At 43.3% G+C, this 25,444-nt stretch overlaps 1 protein-coding gene across 1 annotated transcript in view; it reads right to left on the bottom strand.

The window, feature by feature from the left end:
* LANCL2 (LanC like 2) overlaps window positions 1–25,444 on the bottom strand; it is a 108,542-nt gene continuing 83,098 nt past the window's right edge. Inside the window, exons 7-9 of the mRNA XM_043885722.1 lie at window positions 7,517–7,693; window positions 4,813–4,885; window positions 1–2,415 (exon numbers count right to left, since the gene is read on the bottom strand). Coding sequence (XP_043741657.1) covers window positions 2,300–2,415; window positions 4,813–4,885; window positions 7,517–7,693 — 366 coding nt within the window. The 3' untranslated portion in view covers window positions 1–2,299. The remainder of the gene's footprint in view (window positions 2,416–4,812; window positions 4,886–7,516; window positions 7,694–25,444) is intronic.

The following is a 25,444-nucleotide window of genomic DNA, read 5'->3' as shown; positions in this document are numbered from 1 at the left end:
TGTCACAACAGAACCGTGTTTACTAAGAACTGAACTAGAGCACCCCACACACTTTGTGGACATCAACTTTTTCTCTTTCAATTTTAAAATGGAGTTGTGCATACACATTCTTTTAAAAGCTTAGACACATTTTGGAGAAAACAGACAAATCTGAGAAAGCACTGAAATGCTCTGAAATCCACATTCACACACTATCAGAATCACCCCATCAGCTGTGGGTGTCCTTTTTCTTCGGGGAACTGGGAACTGGAGCCTGTGTCACCAGCAGGAGTCACAGACGGAGCTGTGTTAACACATCCAGCAGGTAAGCAGGCTTCTAAACAAGCCCTGTAAATAACAGATCCTCCATTCACCTTACAAGTGCTCTCACTTCCCTCAGTGTGTTAGGCAGAAGCAAGCTGAACACACAAGGCAAGATGCCCAGGTAACAAGGGTCACCCTCACTGCTTCCGGTCAGGAGACGTGGCCAGAACCAGGGTTTCCACGAGCTGCTCCCTCTTGCTGAGTGGGGTGATTCCCGTGCAGCTGCTCTGGCCTCCCCTGGGAAATGAGCCAGTCTGGATATAACTCCATGCTGAGGCCTGGAGGGCTGCCACTGGTCTGGCTGAGGTGGGAATGGTGTATGTGGGCCGACATCAAATGAGCTTTTCTGACAACAGCCCAACCCACTCCAGTCCCACCTGTGGGTCCTGGGGAACTGGGCTGCCTGGGAAGCACATGAGGAGACCCAGGAAGTGGTTAGAATATACAATCATGAGGATATGTACCCATGGAAGTCATCAAACTAACTTAAAAAAACAGTTATGACACAGAAGTGAGTGTCAGAAAACGAAGAGATGCATGAGGCATCATTTAGAAAACAAAGGGCACATGTTAGGGTGTTACCCCAAAAACAAGGCTTGGCATCCCGAGAACTGCACATGTGCAAAGGAACCTGTCTTCTACTTGGACATTCTTCTTCATCCTTTATGAAAGGAGTGGAAACCAGGGCTGATAAACATTTGACAACCCCTTGTAGACAAGGACCAGATCATCAGAGATCTACCTTGTCTTCTATGATCAGGCCTTAGCCCATAAGTGAGAAGTCTGTAGAAAGTCTCAGACCATTCATACCATGACAACAAAGCTCTTCTAAAGACAGATCTACATGGTAAAATTATTGAGGGTATGCTAATCCAAGTTAATGCCCAGTTTTAAAAGAAAAAACATCAGACAGACAGTGTAATTTTCTTGGTTAGAACTGTTCCCCATATACATAGATACAGACTAGTACTTTATGCTTAATACATTTCATCAAATGTGAGATTTCTATCACCTGAATAACAGACAAAAAGAAGGACTATATTCATCCCAAATTTGTACTTTGATAACTCACCAAGTTGTGAAAAAAGTTTAAGTGGAGGAACATGGGAATAATGTATCTGGAATTGTATCCACTGAACTTACAGCACTACGTCATAATGCTGATAAAACTGCGGTGCAGCCTGCTTTAATAACATACACTGAACCGAGGCTTGCAGCCCTCAGTCGCTGCTACTTGATTTACAGTGTGGCCATGAAAAGGCTCCCCCGAATGGCCCTGGTGTCACGGGTCTGCTCCTCAGCGCACAGGCTGCCGTGGGCTGTGAGGAGGGGCTAGAACTTCACACAGCAAGCCTGAGAAAGGGAACCCCAGCAGGGGACAGTGCTGGAACGTGCCCCCTCTGGCTTCTTATAAACACTGAGGGCACCGCACACAAACAGGGGACATTCGACTCTGGTGGACAGGGTCCACCCCGTACTTCAGCAAATGTGTTTCACTGTTTTCATTTTGGAGTGGTCTTTCTCTCACGCTCATCCACAAGGCACACACAGAAAATGCTGAAAGTTTGACCACCGGGACATCACTGTGGAGAATTTTGTTACGTAAGAGACACCACCTGCCTATTTCCTTGTTTGTCAAGACAGAAAACGCCTCACTTTAAACAGTATGTACAGAGAGGTGGGTGCCGTGCGCCCTCATGCACAGCCAGCTCGGGCTCATGGACAGGGAAGGGCTTCTGTTTACAACAACCTACACCTACAGACAGCAAACACCAAAAGACATGCACACACGACGGAGAACTGGACGTGGAGGGTTCACACTGTGCGCCAGCGAGGGGCGCGGTCGCACAATGCTGCTGGGGCGGCCGGTCATCACACTCCGACACGGGCGTCTAGGACGAGGCCTGCTGCTGCTTCTTCCCCCGCTTTCAGGATTCCCAGTTGGTTCTGTGTCAGGGGCTAAGCAACCTGGTGGCTTCGGGTCCAGTCAGGTCTCTTAGTAGTCTTTTTGAACCTTTGTATCCCTCTGTGAAGAGCTGAGTTCAAATGCTGGAAACCGTGATGCCTCTGGGGCCAGGATGTCGGAGAGGAAGTGAACAGTGCCAGCCACGCCTGCAACGAAAAACGTGATCCATCATGAAAAAAACGGTGTGCGGCGGCGTCCCAAACCAAGTGACCTTTCATCGCTGCCTTTACTGGGCCTGTAAGGATGCGGGGAAAGGTAGTGAGGACTTTAAAAATAGCTTCACATACACAAATGGAAAATCCTTATATTAGCACACAGCAGGTTTTCTTCACTATCGTATTTTTAAATCTTGCATCTTGACATTTTATGGTGATTTCATAGAACTGCTAACAAAAAAATTAAGGGCATTGCTATTGTGATATTCCAACATGTAAACTTGCTCTCAGAGTCTTTATGTTTTTATTTCAAATATAAAGCTGCATTTTATATTTTCCTTAGGTTTTAAAAATACTATTTAAAACAAACCTTACTTGCCTGGTTAAAATCCCCACCGCCAATCACTGCAGTAACTCAGCAGCCTACCCGAAGGAACCCTTGGTTAGAGGGAACTCCTGCAGAAAGGGTCCCAAGCGCTGGGGGCCCTGCCAGACTCGTGGCCTCCACACAGCCACTCACCATCTGACTAGAACCAAGTTATTGGTGTCTCCTGTCAGGCATTTGTCAGGCACAGGGTCCAGAAGAATCTGAGAGCTTCCCAGCCTCTAGGCAGGGAACATTCAAAGATTTTCACCCACTGGGGCTTTGAATTTGCCATTTATAAACTTGAATTTATGAACCTGAATGAACTTCATTTACAGTTAATGTTAAATCTATTATTCTGTTATTTCTTTACACACACACACACACACACACACACATATATATAGGTTATTCTGCTGTGTCTGATACAACTCATTTTTATGACATGATGAAAATTTTTATCCTGAGAAACATTTTTTCATTATAAAATCTGTGAATACTAAAAAAGATCTTTTTTTGCAAAAGATAATGACAAATGCTCTAAGTTTTGTTCACTATCTATTATATGATTAAAATATTATCAGTAGTAGAAATAAAACATGATATATCACTACGGACAATTCAAAACATCAAAAAGATAATGAAGGGATACTACCAAAATTTTATGCACATAAATTTGATCCCACAGGTGAAATGGAGCAATATCTTAAAAATAAAAACTAACAAAACTCACTGAATATGAAATAGATAACTTACAGCCTGGTAAACTATTAAACAGATTAAGTTCATAAATTTAAGACTCTTGAAAAAGAAATCTGTAGGCTAGGAAGGTTTTGCAGAAGAATGTTACCAAACATATAAACCAGAATTCTTCTGCCAATTAATATACAGTCTATTACAGAAAACAGAGAAAACATCAATTTAGTAGGCCAGTATCGCCCAGACAGCAAAGCAGACAGTGACAGTACAGAAATGGACGGCTACAGGCAGACATTCCTTATGAATATAGACACAAAAACTATCAACAAAATATTAGCAAATGCAATTATGCAATACATAAAAAGTACCGTACACCACGGCCAAGTAAGCTTTATTCCAGACACTTAAGACTGGCTTAATATTTGAAAATGAACCAATGTGATTCACCGTGCTAGGAGGCTGAAGAGAAAAATCACATGATCTTATCAGCTTTGTACTTGACAAAACTCAACACTCATCTATTATTTGATTTTTTAATAAATATTCATTTATTCCTTCCGGAATTTACTTTGGAATTACTATAAAATGTAGCCCTAAAGTAATTAAAAAATTACCATCAATTTATCCCAAACCCCATTTAAACTTTGCCCTTAGTTTCTGCAACTTATGTTAGAATATAAGTAATTAAAAAATTACCATCAATTTATCCCAACCCCATTTAACCTTTGCCCTTAGTTTCTGCAACTTATGTTAGAATATCTCAATCTCTGCAGGACTTCTGTTTGGTTTTCCTGAATTATATTCTATGCATTGTGCCTGCAGCAGACTCTTAATGTGTCTGCTGGTTTCTTTCACCGCTCTTGTTTTTCAGAACTTTCTTATTATTTTTCCAAGTACTAATAGTTTTACTTACTAATACTTTTAAATTACTAATATTAATTATTTATGCTTCTTTATATGACTTAAATAATTCAACTGTATCTAAATAACTAACCAAGTTTGCTGGGAACAGATCAATCCTATATGCATGGTATTACAGGTGAAATGCAGAGGAAAAACTTATTATTTCTTCCATCACAAAGCAGCAAATAGTCTATGCATATATACTTCACAAAAGATCTAAAAATACATGGAAGAAGTTCACAGGAGCACAAATAGGCAAGGTAAAGAGACTCAGAATAGTTTTCAGCAGGAATGACTTTGCTCCTGGTATTTGCCAGCTTTGCACCGATCACTAAGTAAGATCAACTGCGATGGTGCACAGAGCCAGGAGGACCAAACGCACACAGCCAGAGCCTTGAACCTGGAGTTTCGCTCACTCTTACCTTCAAAGAGAGAATAGGGTCTGTCAGGAATTCGGCAGCCATGTGCTCCATAATCTAGACACCACTCGGCAAACTAGGAAGAAAGACATTTATTTTTAAGAGTGGGGTTTCACTTGGTGGAAACAGAACTAATAAGACACTGTAGTGAATTCACCAAGAATCAAAGGCCCAGGCAACAGAGCGGCCAGCAGTGTGGGCCTGGGGGAGCTTAGCACCGCCTCTTCTAAGGAGGTGAGACCTGGCAAGTCCTGTCACCTGTCCAGGCCTGTTTCCTCGTCTGTGAGGGAGGCTTTACCCAGGGAGGTTGTTGGGAAGGCTGCAGTGGAAAGCGCACAGCTCACAGCCCTGTCTCTTCCAGGCACTGCCTCCCGCCCTGGCAGGCTCTCTGTGCAGACGGAAGCCCCCGCATGCTGAGCCCTGTTGCTCAATGTGCAGCGTGCCCCCTCTCCCCACTTTCCCCGCTGAGCCCCTGGGCCTCACACTGCCCACCCTACTCCTCTCGAAAACGCATTCCTTAGCTTTCTCAGCAACTCCTCTCTGAGCTCTCTGACCCTTCCTTCTGAAACTTCTTCAGTGGATTTTTGTAACATTATAATAAAACTCATGCTGCTTTCTCCCCTCCAAACCCTTGCACACTTCTAGCTCTCTTGATGCACTATCTATCTGGTTTTCTTAGTCAGACATCAGGAAGATATTCGTACATTTCTGTCTTCTCCACATTAAAAAAGAATCCACCAAATTCTGTGGTCTCAACATCCTAAGTGTTTCTAAATCTCTCTTTAGTATCATAGCCAGTATCCCTGGTTTGTAACTCTACATTTCCACTTTTTAGAAAATATTTAGTGAGTTGGGTGTTTGGCTGCACTGGGTCTTAGTCGCAGCACTAGGGTACACAAACTCTACAGCTGGGGTGCCCGGGCTTCAGAGCACACTGGCTCAGTAGATACAGCATGCCAGCTTAGTTGCTCCAAGTGTGGGATATGGGACCTTAGTTTCCTGACCAGGGATCAAAGCCACATCCCCTGAATTGGAAGGCAGATTCTTAGCCACTGGACCACCATTAATTATTCAACAACAATTTGGAGAAACCCAGATTGTTTACCTCTACCTCATCCATCCACTGCTGCCATGGTGATCCTTCTGACAGAGAAGACCGAACGTGAATCACAAACCCTCCTGAAGCCCCTCCTTACAGATGAGGACTCACGGGGCTGGTGGGGAGACCCACAGGCGCTGGGACCATAGGGCTTGGGCTCCTGCATCACTGGATCTGGGCTGGGGTCCAGGCCGTCTTCAGTGTGAGAGCTTTTCAGCACTCACAAGCTCCCAGTGAGTCTAAAGTGTACCCAAAGTTGAGATCCACTGACGAGGGGAAGGACTAGCTTTCTTTGGCCTCTGCCCCTCTGACTTCATCCCTCACCCCGCACCCCCAACTGGGCACTGAGACTGTCGGGCTGCCCTGGCTGGGCCTGCCTCCATGGTTCTGCAGGAGCTCTCCTAAGGGACAGACACGCCTTCTCCAAGCCACGCTTTGCTGGCCCACCTGAAAGGCTCTACATCTTTAGAAAACTATCTGTGCCTCCCTCCGTGTGACGTCTTCCCCAACCCCCAAAGCTTCTGCCCATCTGCTGCTGTGACTGCTGTCACCCTAAGCTGCCCCTCATGTCTCTGCTCGGGCCAACGGGACGTCAAGGCTCCAAGGTGCTCACCCCTCCAGCTCCCTCTGCGGGCAGCTCCGCTCCCACCCCCACCCCTGCGAAGTTTGCAGCTCTCCTCTGGGTCTCAGTTTACATGACACTCCTGGGCCACCAGCTGCCCTCAGGACCCCCACAACACCCCGTGCGCACGGCCTTTGTGAGCGTGGGCAGCACGGCTCTATTCCACCTGCTTTAAGAAGAGCCTTCAGAATAGAAATAAACATAAAAAATAAGCCCCCCTGAATGCCTCCATCTACCCATGGTCTCGTACACTTTGGTGTATTTTCTTCCCATCTTTTTCTCCAGTGTCTTCATAGCCCTATTTTGTGAAATGTGTATAGCAAACGTTTACTGAGCCTTGCTTTGTGCATTCATTTTCAAACACCCGATGTGTATCTGTCAGTCTCTACTCGGGGCCAGGCACTGTCCCGGCTCATGGTCGAGGCGCGGCCCACCAGGAGAAAGGGGAGCACCCCGCGGTGATCAGCAGCTCCATCACTGGGGTCCTCTCCACCAGGCGGATCTCAGGGGAGCCCCAGGCCTGCTGTGCTCCATGGGGAGCACAGGGGTGAGGCGGCAGTGTGGAGCATAGGGCTAGGCAAGAGGCGGGCAATGGCAGAGGCACACGGGCCCTCCAGTGTGGGGGCGTGCGTTCTGAGGACTTTGAGCAGGGGCACCAACTGATGATCTGCCCATTATCACGATTCATTTTTCTTGGGACAAATTTAGGAGGCGGAGAGTATTTTTCCAGTTGAGGCTTTAAGAAAGGACATCCTAAAGTCATGAGACTAATAAACGCTCAGGAAGGCACTCTAGCCAGGTTGTGGGACTGCGGAGGGCATTTCCACTCCCCAGTCCCACTGCACAGAGAGAAGCAGCGGGCCAGCAGGGACACGGCTGTGTGGAAGACACTGCAAGCTGGGCGAAGCGTATCTGAAACCAGAGAGCTGTTTGGGCTTTGTGTGCTCTGCAGGGCTCAAAAGCTGTCTGGATAGACATGCTCGTACCTTGCAAGCTCGGTAGAGGTACTTTTTATCCTGCGTGATGTGGTAAAGCGAAAGGAAGGAGTAGCCGTTCCCAGCGGTCCCGTGGCAGATCCCATAGCCCTTCCGCAGCAGGCCTCGCTGCCAGATCACGTCGCTGCACTCCACTGCGTCCTTCAGGTACTTCTCCTCCTTAAAAACCTGAGCAATGAAAATCAAAGCAGAGCTAAACTAGCGTCCTAAGTAACAAACAGCAGGACAGCTCCCCTTTCTGCTGAGAAAAGGTCCTGAAGTGACCCGAGGTGGGCTGAGCCCAGGGCAGCAGCATCGCCCCGGGCAGCCTGCAGTCCCAGCCACTCCCCTCCCCCGCCCTCCTTCCAGTGGCAGTTCCAGAAGCAGTTCACAGGTTAAAAAGTTATACGGAAACTGACAAGATCTCTTTGGGACGATGGTCTGTCATACACAAACTGTTTTGTACTTCCTGGGACTTAGAGGCTGCAGCTCTGAAAGTCCTACTCGTGTAGAAGGCAGTGGAGGATTCCACACAGGCCTGCCATCCACATCAGGAACATTCCATACCCGAGGTCAGCCATACACCCAGTGCCCCCGACAAGCTGTCATATAAACTGTCACAAAGAAACCTGCACGGAGCATCTTCAGCCCTCAGCGGAGGCAGCACCGCTCCACGCGGTGGTTTACAGGGAGAGACAAACGCACTTGGGAGAGATGACCCGGGCAGGGCGGGAGGAAGCTTTCACCACCCGACTCCCCTTCACTCTGCTCTTCCTCCTCACACTGCGTTTGTTTTCCTTCCCAGTCCTCTCCTCAGAATCTGTTATTTTATTAACAGCAATCTCTGCTGCTGAGCTCATTCCATTCTAGTGCAAACACGTTTTAGACCATGGATTAGAGGCAAAAGGTCACTGGAGAAGAGTTCCCTTGGGCAGCCAACAGGATCCTCCCTGTGACCTCTTGGGCATCCAACTGAGGAGGCTCTGAGGAGCAGGAAAACAGCACCTCAAAGGGGATCCGCTTCTGCAGGGGGCAAAAGGAAAGAGGCGGATCTGCAGTCCAGCCACTGCTCCTGGTGCAGAACCTCCAGGGTGGGCTCAGCCACAAAAGCAGTCGAGACATGGATGCTGGGGTTCCTGAGTCTGGGTCTCAGCTTTGCCGCCTTTTAACTGTGGCTGAGGACGAGTCACCTCTGAACTCTTTAAGTTTTATTTACTATAAAAAGATACTATTTCTTCATCTCGGCTGTTGGATTAAAATGGAACAACACACAAGAAGCTCTTAGGACACTGCCTGGCCCATGGTCAGGGCGCCTCCTGAGCTGTCATTAATATTGTTTTTTCTGTGTCATCACGCCAGCTCAGACACTTCATCCTGTCATTTCCATCTTAAGCCTTTTAATATGAATTACAAACAAAGACATTTTCCCATCCTAAAAAGTATTAGATCAGAGCTGACAGGTGAAAGTGTTACTGAAATGAGAAACAACACCTGAAAGGGGATCCGCATCTGGGGGTCTGGCTGCTCGCCGTTCAAAAGCTAATAATCAGGCCAGGTTGGTGGAAAGAAAATTTGCTTTATTTCAGACGCTGGCAACGGGTCGGGGGAGGTGGTGGACATCTGTCCAAAGGCCGACTCCCCCCTGACACCACCCAACAAGCAGGAGGTGACAGCTTTTACAGACAGAGTGGGGTGGGGGGAGGTTACACAGTCATCTCTAACAGGCATCTTCAGCTGGTCATCAGTGGTCTGACCGGCATCATCTTGGTTGTTATAGGTACAGTTAATCTTCAGTTCTGGGGTGCACCTGTTCCCATGTCTTTGAAGTCAATTCTCAGAATTGTGGCAGCTCAAGTCCTGGATAAAGTCTGCTCATCACGTAGTTAACTTCTGAAAGGTTGCTAAACCACGAAAGACGCAGGGATTCTTGGCCTCCAGAGGAGAAGAATTCGACCTGGGGCCAGAGATGAGGCTTGATGGCTCAGAGCTTTTGTGTAATGAAGTGAAAGTAAAGTGAAAGTGAAGTCACTCAGTCGTGTCCGACTCTTTGTGACCCCAAGGATTGTAGCCTACCAGATTCCTCCATCCATGGGATTTTCCAGCTAAGAGTACTGGAGTGGGTTGCCATTTCCTTCTCCAGGGGATCCTCCCAACCCAGGGATCAAACCCGGGTCTCCTGCATTATAAACAGACACTTTACCGTCTGAGCCACCAGGGAAGACCTCATGTAATGAAGTTTTATTAAAGTATAAAAGAGGTAGAGAAACCTTCTGACAGACATCAGAAGTGGGCAGAAAGAGTGCCCCCTCACTAGTGTTAGCAAGGGATTTCAGTTCAGTCGCTCAGTCGTGTCCGACTCTTTGCGACCCCAGGAACCGCAGCACTCCAGGCCTCCCTGTCCATCACCAACTCCAGGAGTCCACCCAAACTCATGTCCATCGAGTCAGTGATGCCATCCAATCATCTCATCCTCTGTCACCCCCTTCTCTTCCTGCCCCCAATCCCTCCCAGCATCAGGGTCTTTTCCAATGAGTCAACTCTTCGCATGAGGGGGCCAAAGTACTGGAGTTTCAGCTTCAACATCAATCCTTCCAATGAACACCCAGGACTGATCTCTTTAGGATGGACTGGTTGGATCTCCTTGCAGTCCAAGGGATGCTCAAGAGTCTTCTCCAACACCACAGTTCAAAAGCATCAATTTTTCGGCGCTCAGCTTTCTTCACAGTCCAACTCTCACATCCATACATGACCATTGGAAAAACCATAGCCTTGACTAGACAGAATCTCAACTTTTTAATATGCTGTCTAGGTTGGTCATAACTTTCCTTCCAAGGAGCAAGCGTCTTTTAATTTCATGGCTGCAATCACCATCTGCAGTGATTTTGGAGCCCCCCAAAATAAAGTCTGACACTGTTTCCACTGTTTACCCATCTTATTTCCCATGAAGTGATGGGACCAGATGCCATGATCTTAGTTTTCTGAATGTTGAGCTTTAAGCCAACTTTTTCACTCTCCCCTTTCACTTTCTTCAAGAGGCTTCTTAGTTCCTCTTCACTTTCTGCCATAAGGGTGGTGTCATCTGCATATCATATCTGAAGTTATTGATATTTCTCCCGGCAATCTTGATTCCAGCTTGTGCTTCTTCCAGCCCAGCGTTTCTCATGATGTACTCTGCATATAAGTTAAATAAGCAGGGTGACAATATACAGCCTTGACGTACTCCTTTTCCTATTTGGAACCAGTCTGTTGTTCCATGCCCAGTTCTAATTGTTGCTTCCTGACCTGCATACAGGTTTCTCAAGAGGCAGGTCAGGTGGTCTGGTATTCCCATCTCTTTCAGAATTTTCCACAGTTTATTGTGATCCACACAGTTAAAGGCTTTGGCATAGTCAATAAAGCAGAAATAGATGTTTTTCTGGAACTCTCTTGCTTTTTCGATGATCCAGCGGATATTGGCAATTTGATCTCTGGTTCCTCTGCCTTTTCTAAAACCAGCTTGAACATCTGGAAGTTCACGTTTCTGTGGGGGGCAGGAGGGCTGAGAGGAGCTACTCCACGTTCAAGGCTGTGCTTTGCTGGAGCAGCCATGAAGAGATACCCCATATCCGAGGTAGGAAACCCAAGTAAGATGGCAGGTGTTGCGAGAGGGCATCAGAGGGCAGACACACTAAAACCATAATCACAGAAAACTAGCCAATCTGATCATAGGACCACAATTGTGTCTAACTCAATGAAACTAAGCCATGCCGTGTGAGGCCACCCAAGATGGACGGGTCATGGTGGAGAGGTCTGACAGAATGTGGTCCACTGGAGAAGGGAATGGCAAACCACTTCAGTATTCTTGCCTTGAGAACCCCATGAACAGTATGAGAAGGCAAAATGATAGGATACTGAAAGAGGAACTCCCCAGGTCGGTAGGTGCCAATTAGTTATTACAATGAATCAAAAAAATGTCTGGAGGTTGTAAAGATCTTACTAGAACCACTCCCATAATTTACATTTTAGGATAACAGGATTAGCCAGAAGGTTTTCAGGAAGGAGAAACTGTCCTCAATCAGGATACACTGTTAGTACAGAGTACAGAGTTTAAACTGAGCTGTTTGTTGTGTAATCATCAGTTTGAGGCTTAAAGATAAAAACGTTTTATGTGACTAAGACTAAGGAATCTAGAGGAAAAAAAAAAAGCTTGTCCGTTCCTCCTCCTTGAGAACCCCAGACCCCTCTTCTCCTTGGGGACCCCTGGACTTCTTATCAGGCTGCCTAGGAACTGACTCTCTCACTTCTCCATCTGGTGTTTTAGAATCTATAAGACAGCTCACAGGAGATGGCTCAGAATATTATCTACAGCCCATGAGAAAGAAGGAAAGGTCCCTGACGATGTTTAATGACTACGTTATTATTATTTAGTCTCCTCAGACTGTTTTCCTTTGTTTCCACATTTCTCACTTCTCTGATTAAACTTATTCTTTGACTAAAGTGTTCCACAGGCAAAAGGCAGGCAGAGGACATGATGGGGTGGGGGACTAGGACCATAGAGTCCTGCTCCGTTTCAAAGGGAGGCTTTTTCAGAGGCTGTGTCATGAAAGCACAGAGAATAAGCCCCAGTCCTACAGGAAACCTCTGGCGCCTTTATCCTTCCCAGCGGACTCCAGGAGTACGTGAATCAGGCAGAGCCCCTGCTCCCCTGCTTAGGCTGAAGCTGCGGGAGGTGTGCTGCGTACAGTGAGCTTCCCCTTCCTTCCTCAGCACGAGGCGCTCGGCCACCACACCCACCACCATCACACACTCATGCTCCAAGTGAGGGGCTACTTCTAACAATGGGACATTTGGAAATTTAATGAACACGGACGAAAGCCCCCAGATTTAATCACAGACTTTATCTTTTCTACATTGTAGCCATTATAACTTGGCCAGAAAAATCTATTTACTGATTGACATTACCTGTCTCAAATGCTAAATTTCCTGGGAAGTGTCATGACAGAAAGTCTGAAGAGACGGGCAATGCAGAGGACAACATAAGGGATCTGGAGTCAGAAGACACTGGTTAGATTCCTTCTCCCACAACTACTGTCTGTGTAACTTTGGGTAAGTCATCGTAACTTCTCTGAGCCTGTTTGCTCAGGTAACAAAATGGACTGATGCTGAGATGACCAAATGTTGAAAATAAAGGCAAGGATTTGGGGCAGTTATTAAAAATCTTTAATGATAAAAAAGAAACTATACTCAGCATCAGAGAATGCTTCAGAAATCTGAGAGAAACATCACTATAGAAAGAAACAGGTATCACCTCACACCGGTCAGAATGGCCATGATCAAAAAATCCACACAAACAAGTGCTGGAGAGGATGTGGAGAACAGGCCACCCTCTTGCGCTGCTAGTGGGAACGTAAATGGATACAGCCACTACGAAGGACAGTATGGAGATTCATTAAAAAATTAGGAATGAAACTACCAACTACCCAGCAAGACCACTTCTAGGCATATACCCTAAGGAAACAAAAACTGAAAAAGACACATGTAACCAAATGTTCACTGCAGCACTATTTACAATAGCTAAGACATGGAAGCGACCTACATATCCATTGACAGATGAATGGATAAAGAAGCTGAGGTACATATGGAATGGAATGCTACTCAGCCATAAAAGGAATGCACATGAGTCAGTTCTAATGAGGTGGATGAACCTAGAGCCTATTATACAGAGCGAAGTAAGTCAGAAAAGATAAATACAAATATTGAATATTAATGCATATATATGGGATCTAGAAAGATGGTACTGAGGAACCTATTTTCTGGGCAGCAATGTGACACAGACACAGAGAACAGAGTTATGGTCACAAGCAGTGAGGTGGAAGGAAAGGGTGAGATGAATGGAGAGAACAGCTTGGAAGCATATATACTAACATATGTAAAAGAGATAACCAGTGGAAATCTGCTGTATCACTCAGGGAACTAAAACCCAGGCTCTGTGACAACCTAGAGGGGTGGGACATATGTGTACTATGGCTGATTGATAACACAATATTGTAAAGGAATTATCTTGCAGTTAAAAATAAATACATTTAAAAGAAGAAGAGAAAAAAAATCAGAAAGAGGAAGATAAAAGAATAGCTTTGATCACATTATTAAAATAATTATTATTTTGTTCAGAATATGCTTCTTGCAATTTAGGAAAACAGTTTTACAAAAATATTTGCTAGCTCTTTCCATCTGATCACTTTTCTGTTATATGAATCAAAATGTCAACGAGAATTATGATAGAAAAAAAAAAAGGAAAGATATTCAAAAACTGATAAAATACCAATAGGTGAAATTAAAAACTTACTGGTAAGACTTAATACAGAAGAAATCATTAGTGAATACAAAGCTAAATAAATAGAAATTATACAATCTGAATTACAGAAAACAAATTAAAAACAAAAGCCTTAGGGGCCTGTTGGAAATTAAAGGCCTAACATTTACCAAGTGTAGTGAAAGACACACAATTACAAGTCAAAAACTCAAAGGCTCTCAAGCAGGATAAATACAGATATACATAGGTACCTGATAAAATACTGAAAACCAAAAAGTAAGAGGAAATGTCAAGAGCTTCCAGAGAAAACACATACTAGTAAGAAAAATATAGCAAAAAAAAAAAAAGACTAACATCTTAGAAACAGTCAGGCCAGAAGACCATGGAGCAGTATCTTTAAAGAACTGAAAGGGAAAAAAGAACTGTCAGCATAGATATTCAGCAAAAGTATCTTCAAAGAATGAAGGTGGAATTTACAAGAGCCTGAAAGCAACCTAAATATCCACTGACAGATGAATAGATAAAGATGTAGTACACATACACAATGCAATATTGCTCTGAAATAGTACAAGACTGAAATAATGCCATTTGCAGCAATATGGATGGACCTAGAGATTAACATACTAAGTGAAATAAGCCAAATAACCTATATCACTTATATATGGAATCTAAAAAATTTATATGTATATGTATGTGTGTGTTATACACGTGAAACTAACAATGACACTGTAAATCAACTATGTTGATGTTCATAGCCATCATTTCTGACTCCCTGCAACCCTATGAACTAGCATAGCCAGGCTTCCCTGTCCTTTGCTATCTCCCAGAGTTTGCTCTAACTCACGTCCATTAAGTCAGTGATGCCATCCGACCATCTTACACTCTGTCGCCCCCTTCTCTGCTTGCCCTCATTCTTTCCCAGCGTCAGGGATTTTCCAGCAAATTGGCTCTTCGCATCAGGTGGCCAAAGTATTGGAGCTTCAGCTTCAGCATCCGATGAATATTCTGAGTTGATTTCCTTTAGGACTGACTGGTTTGATCTCCTTGAAGTCCAAAGGACTCTCTCAAGAGTCTTCTCCAACACCACAGTTCGAAATCATCAACTGTTCAGCACTCAGCCTTCTTTATGGTCCAACACTCATATCCACACATGTCTACTGGAAAAACCACAGCTTTTGACTACACATACCTTTGTCAGTAAAGTGATCTTTCTGCTTTTTAATATGCTGTGGAGGTTTGTCATAGCTTTTCTTCCATGGAGCAAGCGTCTTTCATGGCTGCAGTCACTGTCTGCAGTGATTTTGGAGCCTAAGAAAATAAAGTCTGTCACTGTTTCCATTGTTTCCCCATTTATTTGCCATGAAGCATCCAGACCAGATGCCATAATCTTGGGTTTTTCTTTGAATGCTGAGTTTTAAGCTAGCTTTTTCACTCTCCTCTTTCACTTTCATCAAGAAGCTCTTTAGTTCCTCTTCACTTTCTGCCATTAGAGTGGTATCATCTGCATATCTGAGTTTATTGATATTTCTCCCGGCAACCTTGATTCCAGCTTGAGCTTCATCCAGCGCGGCATTGCACATGATGTACTCTGCATATAAATTAACATAAGCAGGGTGACAAAGGAGTCTTGATGTACTCTTTTCCCAATGTGGAACCAGTCTGTTGTTCCATGTTTGGTTCTAACTGTTGCTTTTTGACCTGCATACAGGTTTCTCAGGAGGCAGGTAAGGTATTCCCATCTCTTTAAGAATTTTCCACAGTCTGTTGTGATCCACACAGTCAAAGGCTTTAGCATAGTCAACAAAGTAGATTTTTTTTGGAATACCCTTCCTTTTTCTATGATCCAGCGGAAGTTGACAAGTAGTTCTGGTTCCTCTGCCTTTTCTAAATTCAGCTTCTACATCTGAAAGTTCTCAATTCATGTACTCCTGAAGCCTAGTTTGGAAGATTTTGAGGATTGCTTTATAGCATGTGAAATGAGTGCTATTGTACAGTGATTTCAATATTCTTTGGCATTGCCTTTCATTGGGATTGGAATGAAAACTGACCTTTTCTAGTCCTGTGACCACTGCTGAGTTTTACAAATTTGCTGGCATATTGAGTGCAACACTTTCACAGCATCATCTTTTAGGATCTGAAACAGCTCAGCTGGAATTCCATCACCTCCTCTAGCTTTGCTCATAGGAATGCTTCTAAGACCCACTTGACTTCGCACTCCAGGATGTCTGGCTCTAGGTGAGTGATCACATGATCGTGGTTATCTGGGTCATTAAGATCTTCTTTGTATAGTTCTGTGTATTCTTGCCACTTCTTCTTAATCTCTTCTGCTTCTGATAGGTCCTTACTGTTTCTTTATTCCTTTATTGTGCCCATCTTTGCATGAAATGTTCCCTGGGTATCTCTAATTTTCTTGAAGAGATCTCTATTCTTTCCCATTCTATTGTTTTCCTCTATTTCTTTGCAATAATCACTGAGGAAGGCTTTCTTATCTCTCCTTGCTATTCTCTATCTTTCCCTTTCCTTTGCCTTTTGCTTTTCTTCTTTTCTCAGCTATTTGCAAGGTGTCCTCAGACTACCACTTTGTCTTGCTGTTACATTTCTTTTCTTGGGGATGGTTTTGGTCACTACCTCATGTACAACGCCATGAACCTCCACCCATAGTTCTTTAGGCATTCTGTCTACCAGATTTAATCCCTTGAATCTATTCATCACCTACACCGCATAATCATAAGGGATTTGATTTAGGTCATACATGAATGGCCTCATGGTTTTCCCTACTTTCTTGCATTTTGCAATAAGGAACTGATGGTCTGATCCACAGTTAGCTCCAGGTCTTGTTTTTGCAGACCGTGTAGAGCTTCTCCATCTTTGGCTGCAAAGAATATAATCAATCTGATTTTGGTACTGATGATGTCCACATGTAGAGTCGTCTCTCCTGTTGTTGGAAGAGGGTGTTTGCTATGACCAGTGTGTTCTCTTGGCAAAACTGTGAGCCTTTGCCCCGCTTCATTTTGTATTTCAAGGCCACACTTGCCTGTTACTCCAGGCTATCTCTTGACTTCCAACTTTTGCATTCCAGTCCCCTATGATGAAAAGGACATCTTTTTTTTTGGTGTTAGCTCCAGAAGGTCTTGTAGGTCTTCAGAGAATCATTCCAAGTTCAGTTTCTTCAGCATTAGTGGTTGGGGCACAGACTTGGATTACTATGAAGTTGAAAGGTTTGCCTTAGAAATGAACCAAGTTCATTCTGCTGTTTTTGAGATTATACCCAAGGACTGCATTTCAGACTCTTTTGTTGAATATGAGGGCTACTCCATTTCTTCTAAGGGATTCTTGCCCACAGTAGTAGATACAACAGTCATCTGAATTAAATTTGGCCATTCCTGTCCATTTTAGTTCACTGATTCCTAAAATGTCAATGTTCACTCTTGCCATCTCTGGTTTGACCACATCCAATTTATCTTGATTCATGGACCTGACATTCCAGGTTCCTATGCAATATTGTTCCTTACACATCTTACTTTACTTTCACCACCAGACACATTTACAATCGCAATATTGTTCCTTACACATCTTACTTTACTTTCACCACCAGACATATTTACAATCGGGTGTTGTTTCCGCTTTGGCTCACCCTCTTCATCTTTTTGGAGCTATTTCTCTGTTCTTGCCTTGTAGTATATTGGACACCTACTGACCTAGGAGGCTAACCTTTCAGTGTCATATCTTTTTGCCTTTTCATACTGTTCAACTATACTCCAATTAAAAAAAAATAAAGGAGAGTGAACAGAAGATGCCAGTGGCTCCAGAGCCCTCTGAGACCACACTGCTTCATGTCTAACCCTCCTCAGAGTGAATGTTAACTCTTCGGAGCCACTGAACTAGAACATACTCTCTCCCTCCTTCAGACCTGGTCACTGAGACCTTGCTCCTCTCTCTCTCTCTTTAGAACCCTGCTGTAGATTTCAAGGTATGAAATAAAATTCATAATTTTTTAGTATCTTGTGAGCTTTTCCATTGAGCTATAACATTCTGATATTACTCCCTTTTCCAAGGGAAAATTGGGTTGATTTTTTTCTTTTATGGTTTAATACATGACTATATGGAACAGCTTGTGGGGTGCAAATCATTATTTGCCATATTGCCATGGTGTTTATCATTCCCTCATAAACACCAAATAACAATGTCTGCTCCAAGGAAATGAAGGCTTTTCCCTTTCTTCTTAAAGCTTTCACCTTTTTATCATATATTTCGTTTATCTTCTTCAAAATGGTTTCAACTATTAAAATTAAAGCTTTTAAGGAAAATATGAAAAAAGGTAAAAATATGAGCTCATATTCTGTGAAGCTGAATTGGTGACAGGGCTTGGACTTGCCAAGAAACAAACCTGATACAAAGTTAATAAAACTACTTAACTTTTTTTTTCAATTCTCACAAGCAGAAGTGAAGTTTCAGGTGATTAGACCTCTTCCAGGATAATACTTACTTTATTAACTTACAGTATTTCACTAGTTAATATAAAAAATAATTCCTAAGAGGCATTTTCATTGTAAGCCTTGGAGAGATGGAATCCCATAACAATTAAAAAAGCAACTTCAGTTTTTTGTTTTTTTAACATCTTCCACTTAGCAGCCAATTTGATGGGGCAGAAGAATTGAGTTTTCCCAAGTATAGAGCAGTATTCATCTCCATCACTGCTTTTGCTTATTGTTGTGCGTGCTCAGTCGTTAATTCATGTGTGACTCTTTGCAACCCCATGTACTGTAGCCCACTAGGTTCCTCTGTCCATGGGATTCTTCAGGCAAGAATACTGGAGTGGGTTGCTATTTCCTCCTCCAGGGATCTTCCTGACCCAGGGATCGAACACACATCTCCTGCATCTCCTGAATTGGCAGGTAGATTCTTTATCACTGAGTCTTTTTTTTTTCCTTTGTTATTTTTTTCCATTTATTTTTATTCAGTCAGTTCAATTCAGTCACTCAGTCGTGTCCGACTCTTTGCGACCCCATGAATCACAGCACGCCAGGCCTCCCTGTCCATCACCAACTCCCAGAGTTTACTCAAACCCATGTCCATCGAGTTGGTGATGCCATCCAACCATCCCATCCTCTGTCGTCCCCTTCTCCTCCTGCCCCCAATCCCTCCCAGCATCGGGGTCTTTTCCAGTGAGTCAAGTCTTCACATGAGGTGGCCAAAATATTGGAGTGTCAGCTTCAGCATCAGTCCTTCCAATGAACACCCAGGACTGATCTCCTTTAGGATGGACTGGTTGGATCTCCTTGCAGTTCAAGGGACTCTCAAGAGTCTTATCCAACACCACAGTTAAAAGCATCAATTTTTCGGCGCTCAGCTTTCTTCACAGTCCAACTCTCACATCCATACATGACCACTGGAAAAACCATAGCCTTGACCAGATGGACCTTTGTTGGCAAAGTAACGTCTCTGCTTTTTAATATGCTATCTAGGTTGGTCATCACTTTCCTTCCAAGGAGTAAGTGTCTTTTAATTTCATGGCTGCAATCACCATCTGCAGTGATTTTGGAGCCCTCGAAAAAATTAAGTCTGCCACTGTTTCCCCATCTCTCTGCCATGAAGTGATGGGACTGGATGCCATGATCTTAGTTTTCTGAATGTTGAGCTCTAAGCCACCTTTTTCACTCTCCTCTTTCACTTTCATCAAGAGGCTTTTTAGTTCCTCTTCACTTTCTGCCATAAGGGTGGTGTCATCTGCATATCTGAGGTTATTGATATTTCTCCCAGCAATCTTGATTCCAGCTTGTGCTTCTTCCAGCCCAGCATTTCTCATGATGTACTCTGCATATAAGTTAAATAAGCATGGTGACAATATACAGCCTCCTTTTCCTATTTGGAACCAGTCATTAGTTGGAGGCTAATTACTTTACAACCACTGAGTCTTATTGTTAGGCATTCTTAAAGTCATAGGATTTCTGGATCAGTTATTACAAAATCCCTGTTCTCTGCAGTTTTTGGAATAATAAAGAAATGTCTGCAGAATTGATTTAAATGTTCATGATAAGGGGAGCATTCTTCACAAATCACCACAAGATGTAGAAGGAAGACTGAAGCACCAACCAGAGGGATGGCTTCAGATTTTGCCCATGAAAATGACCATTGTTGGAACAACCAGGAAATAACCAAAATGTTCACCTATATTAGGAAAAGTTCCTTGGTGTGTAATGTAGATGAACCAGTACTCCCAAAATGTCAAGCTCACCTTGAAATCTATAAAGCAATTTGGTACAAAATACCCACACACTAGTGCCACAGGAATATGAAACAGTAGGAATTCTACTGTTAGAATTTTATTGGTTCATTTGGATGTCAAGAACCGTACATCATCATCACAGAGAACCCAAGAAATTTCCTTAAATCAGGAAAACGATACAAAATCTTTGTTACCACAAATACCACAACAATCAACAAACTGAAGGCTGTTTGCCAGACATGCATTCCTTGCAAGAATCACCTCTTTGACAATGGATCACCCTCTCTTAAGTAATCTGCTGAATAAGCCAAAGCCAGGTCAAGGGAGTTCCAGCTGGTGCATTCAAGTGTGTGGTTCCAGGCAGAACAACCTGGTGCCTGTATGGTGCTATGTACCTGAGGCAGGGCCTGAGACATTTAGCAACATGTTGGGATACAAAAGTATACGCTACAATTAAAATATACTGTCCTTTACTTTCCATTAAAAAAAAAAAGAATGAAGATGAAATAAAGACAAGTGATAAGTAACAACTGATAATCAATGTGTTGTTACTAAACTGACTATAAGAAATGCTAAATTACCCTCAATGGTGAAAAATTGAAAGCATTTCCCCTGAAATCAGGAACAAGACAAGGGTGCCCACTCTCACCACTACTATTCAACATAGTTTTGGAAGTTTTGGCCACAGCAATCAGAGCAGAAAAAGTAAAAGGAATCCAGATAGGAAAAGAAGAAGTAAAATTCTCGCTGTTTGCAGATGACATGATCCTCTACATAGAAAACCCTAAAGACCCTTACCAGAAAATTACTAGAGCTAATCAACGAATATAGTAAAGATGCAGGATATAAAATTAACACACAGAAATCCCTTGCATTCCTATACACTAACAATGAGAAAACAGAAAGAGAAATTAAGGAAACAATACCATTCACCATTGCAACAAAAAGAATAAAATACTTAGGAGTATATCTACCTAAAGAAACAAAAGACCTATACATAGAAAACTATAAAACACTGATGAAAGAAATCAAAGAGGACACAAACAGATGGAGAAATATACCATGGTCATGGATTGGAAGAATCAATATTGTCAAAATGGCTATACTACCCAAAGCCATCTATAGATTCAATGCAATCCCTATCAAGCTACCATTGGTATTTTTCACAGATCTAGAACAAATAATTTCACAATTTGTATGGAAATACAAAAAACCTCGAATAGCCAAAATAATCTTGAGAAAGAAGAATGGAACTGGAGGAATCAACCTGCCTGACTTCAGGCTCTACTACAAAGCCACAGTCATCAAGACAGTATGGTACTGGCACAAAGACAGAAATATAGATCAATGGAACAGAATAGAAAGGCCAGAGATAAATCCATGAACCCATGGACACCTTATTTTCGACAAAGGAGGCAAGAATATACAATGGAAAAAAGACAACCTCTTTAACAAGTGGTGCTGGGAAAACTGATCAACCACTTGTAAGAGAATGAAACTAGAACACTTTCTAACACCATACACAAAAATAAACTCAAAATGGATTAAAGATCTAAATGTAAGGCCAGAGACTATAAAACTCCTAGAGGAGAACACAGGCAAAACACTCTCCGACATAAATCACAGCAGGATCCTCTATGACCCACCTCCCAGAATATTGGAAATAAAAGCAAAAATAAACAAATGGGACCTAATGAAACTTAAAAGCTTTTGCACAACAAAGGAAACTATAAGCAAGGTGAAAAGACAGCCCTCAGATTGGGAGAAAATAATAGCAAATGAAGCAATAGACAAAGGATTAATCTCAAAAATATACGAGCAACTCCTGAAGCTCAATTCCAGAAAAATAAATGACCCAATCAAAAAATTGGGCCAAAGAACTAAACAGACATTTCTCCAAAGAAGACATACAGATGGCTAACAAACATATGAAAAGATGCTCAACATCACTCATTATCAGAGAAATGCAAATCAAAACCACAATTAGGTACATTACATGCCAGTCAGGACTTTTGCTATCCAAAAGTCTACAAGCAATAAATGCTGGAGAGGGTGTGGAGAAAAGGGAACCCTCTTACACTGTTGGTGGGAATGCAAACTAGTACAGCCGCTATGGAGAACAGTGTGGAGATTTCTTAAAAAATTGGAATTAGAACTGCCATATGACCCAGCAATCCCACTTCTGGGCATACACACCGAGGAAACCAGATCTGAAGGAGACACGTGCACCCCAATGTTCATCGCAGCACTGTTTATAATAGCCAGGACATGGAAGCAACCTAGATGTCCATCAGCAGATGAATGGATAAGGAAGCTGAGGCACAAATACACAATGGAATATTACTCAGCCATTAAAAAGAATACATTTGAATCAGTTCTAATGAGATGGATGAAACTGGAGCCCATCATACAGAGTGAAGTAAGCCAGAAAGATAAAGACCAATACAGTATACTAACGCATATATATGGAATTTAGAAATATGGTAACGATAACCCTATATGCAAAACAGAAAAAGAGACACAGATGTACAGAACAGAATTTTGGACTCTGCGGGAGAAGGAGAGGGTGGGATGTTTTGAGAGAACAGCATCGAAACATGTATATTATCTAGGGTGAAACAGATCACCAGCCCAGGCTGGTTGCATAAGACAAGTGCTCGGGCCTGCACTGGGAAGACCCAGAGGAATTGGGTGTAGAGGGAGGTGGGAGGGGGGATCGGGATAGGGAATACAAGTAAATGCATGGCTGATTCATGTCAATGTATGACAAAAACCACTACAATATTGTAAAGTAATTAGCCTTCAACTAATAAAAATAAATGGACCAAAAAAAAAACAAGAAAAAGAAACGCTAAAGGATGCTCTTCAGCCTGAAGGAAATAATACCAGACAGAGATCTGGATCTTCAAGAAGGAATGAAGAGCGCTATAAAGAACAAATATACAAATAAACATCAAAGACCATCTTCTTTGTCTTAATTTCTTTAAAATACTATTTAAAAAGCAAAAATTATAAAACTAAAAATTATAACACTGGTTTATAACATTTGTTGATTTATACAACTGACAGATGTAATAAAGATATACAGAACTGCAGTCAAGAGAACTTGGCACTTACTACTTTCTTCTTTTTTATGTGAAATGCACAATGTTAATTCTAAAGAGACTGAAAAGTTAAGGATGTATACTGCAATTTCTATACTGAAATATTAAAGATGTACCACTAAAAAATGAGCAGTGAGCAGCCGAGAAGAGATACCCCACGTCCAAGGTCAGGAGCTACAGCTGCGCTTTGCTGGACCAGCCAAGAGGAGATAGCGGTCATCCAAGGTCAGAGAATACCCAGTAGGATGGTAGGCGCTGGAGTGGATTTGAGGAGATACCCCATGTCCAGGGGCAAAGGAGAAGCCCCAGCAAAATGGTAGGAGGGGCAAATTCACACTTAGAATCAAACCCCGTTCCTGCCAGTGATGCTGAGGGCTCAAACCTTGTGTACACCAGGACCCAGGGAACCCACAGAGACTGAGACAGAATTGTGTTTGAGCATCTCCTGTGTACAGGTCAGTGGTGGACTGTCACAGGGACAGGGGCTCTGGGTGCAGTAGACTTGGGTATGGAATAAGCCCTCTTGGAGGAGGTCACCATTAATCCCATCATAGAGCTGCCAGAGCTTACACAGGACTGGGAAATAGACTCTTGGAGGGCACAAAGAGAATCTTGTGCACCAGGACCCAGGAGAACGGAGCTGTGACCCCACAAGAGACTGACCCAGACTTGTCCATGAGTGTCCAGGAGTCTCCAGCAGAGGCGTGGGTCAGTGGTGGCCTGCTACAGGGTTGGGGGCACGGAGTGTAGCAGTATATGCGTGGGATCTCTTGAAGGAGGTCACCATTATCTTCATCACCTCCACCATAGTTTGAAAGTGAAAGTGAAGCCACTCAGTTCTGTCTGGCTCTTTGCGACGCCATGGACTGTAGCCTACCAGGCTCCTGTGTCCATGGGATTTTCCAGGCAAGAATATTGGAGTGGGTTGCCATTTCCTTTTCCAGGAGATCTTCCCAACCCAGGGATTAAACCTGAGTCTCCTACATCTGAGCCACCAGGGAAGTCACTCCACCATAGATTGGTCCCAGGTAACAGCAGGGAGGGAACACAGTTCTAGTCATCAACAGAAAATTGGATTAGATTCACTGAGCATGGCCCCACCCCTCAGAACAAGACCCAGTTTCCCCCTCAGTCAGTCTATCCCATCAGGAACCTTCCATAAGCCTCTTGTCCTTCTCCATCAATGGCAGACAGACTGAAAATCACAATCACAGAAAACCAACCAATCTAATCACATAGATCACAGCTTTGTCTAACTCAATGAAACTATTACCATGCTGTGTACGGTCACCTAAGACAGACGGGTCATGGTGGAGAGGTCTGACAAAATGTAGTCCACTGGAGAAGGGAATGGCAAACCACTTCACTATTCTTGCCTTGAGAACCCCATGAACAGTATGAAAAGGCAAAATGATAGGACACCGAAAGGGGAACTCCCCAGGTCAGTAGGTGCCCAGTATGCTACTGGAGATCAGTGGAGAAATAACTCCAGAAAGAATGAAGCGATGGAGCCAAAGCAAAAACAACACCCAGTTGTGGGTGTGACTGGTGATGGAAGCAAGGTCCAATGCTGTAAAGAGCAATATTGCCTAGGAACCTGGAATGTTAGATCCATGAATCAAGGCAAGTTGGGAGTGGTCAAACAGGAGATGGCAAGACTGAATGTCAGAATTTTAGGAACCAGCGAACTAAAATGGAATGGAATAGGTGAATTTAACCCAGATGACCATTATATCTACTACTATGGGCAAGAATCCCTTAGAAGGGAGTCTTCATCATAGTCAACAAGAGTCCAAAATGCAGTACTTGGATGCAATCTCAAAAATGACAGAATGATCTCTGTTCATTTCCAAGGCAAACCATTCAATATCACAGTAATCCAAGTCTATGCCCTGACCAGTAATGCTGAAGAAGCTGAAATTGAATGGTTCTATGAAGACCTACAATACTGTCTAGAACTAACACCCCCAAAAGATGTCTTTTTCATTATAGGGGACTGGAATGCAAAAGAAGGAAGTCAAGAAACACCTGGAGTAACAGGCAAATTTGGCCTTGGAGTACAGAATGAAGCAGAGCAAAGGCTAATAGAGTTTTGCCAAGAGAATGCACTGGTCATAGCAAACACTCTCTTCCAACAAGACAAGAGAAGACTCTACACATGGACGTCACCAGATGGTCAACACCAAAATCAGATTGATGAGATTCTTTACAGCCAAAGATGGAGAAGCTCTATACAGTCAGCAAAAACAAGACCAGAAGCTGACTGTGGTTCAGATCATGAACGCCTTATTGCCAAATTCAGACTTAAATTGAAGAAA

The sequence above is a fragment of the Cervus elaphus genome, chromosome 24 (genome assembly GCF_910594005.1).
Source record: "Cervus elaphus chromosome 24, mCerEla1.1, whole genome shotgun sequence".
NCBI lineage: Eukaryota > Metazoa > Chordata > Mammalia > Artiodactyla > Cervidae > Cervus > Cervus elaphus.
Note: the sequence above shows the minus strand (reverse complement) of the source record. Positions and strands in the feature narration are given on the sequence as shown.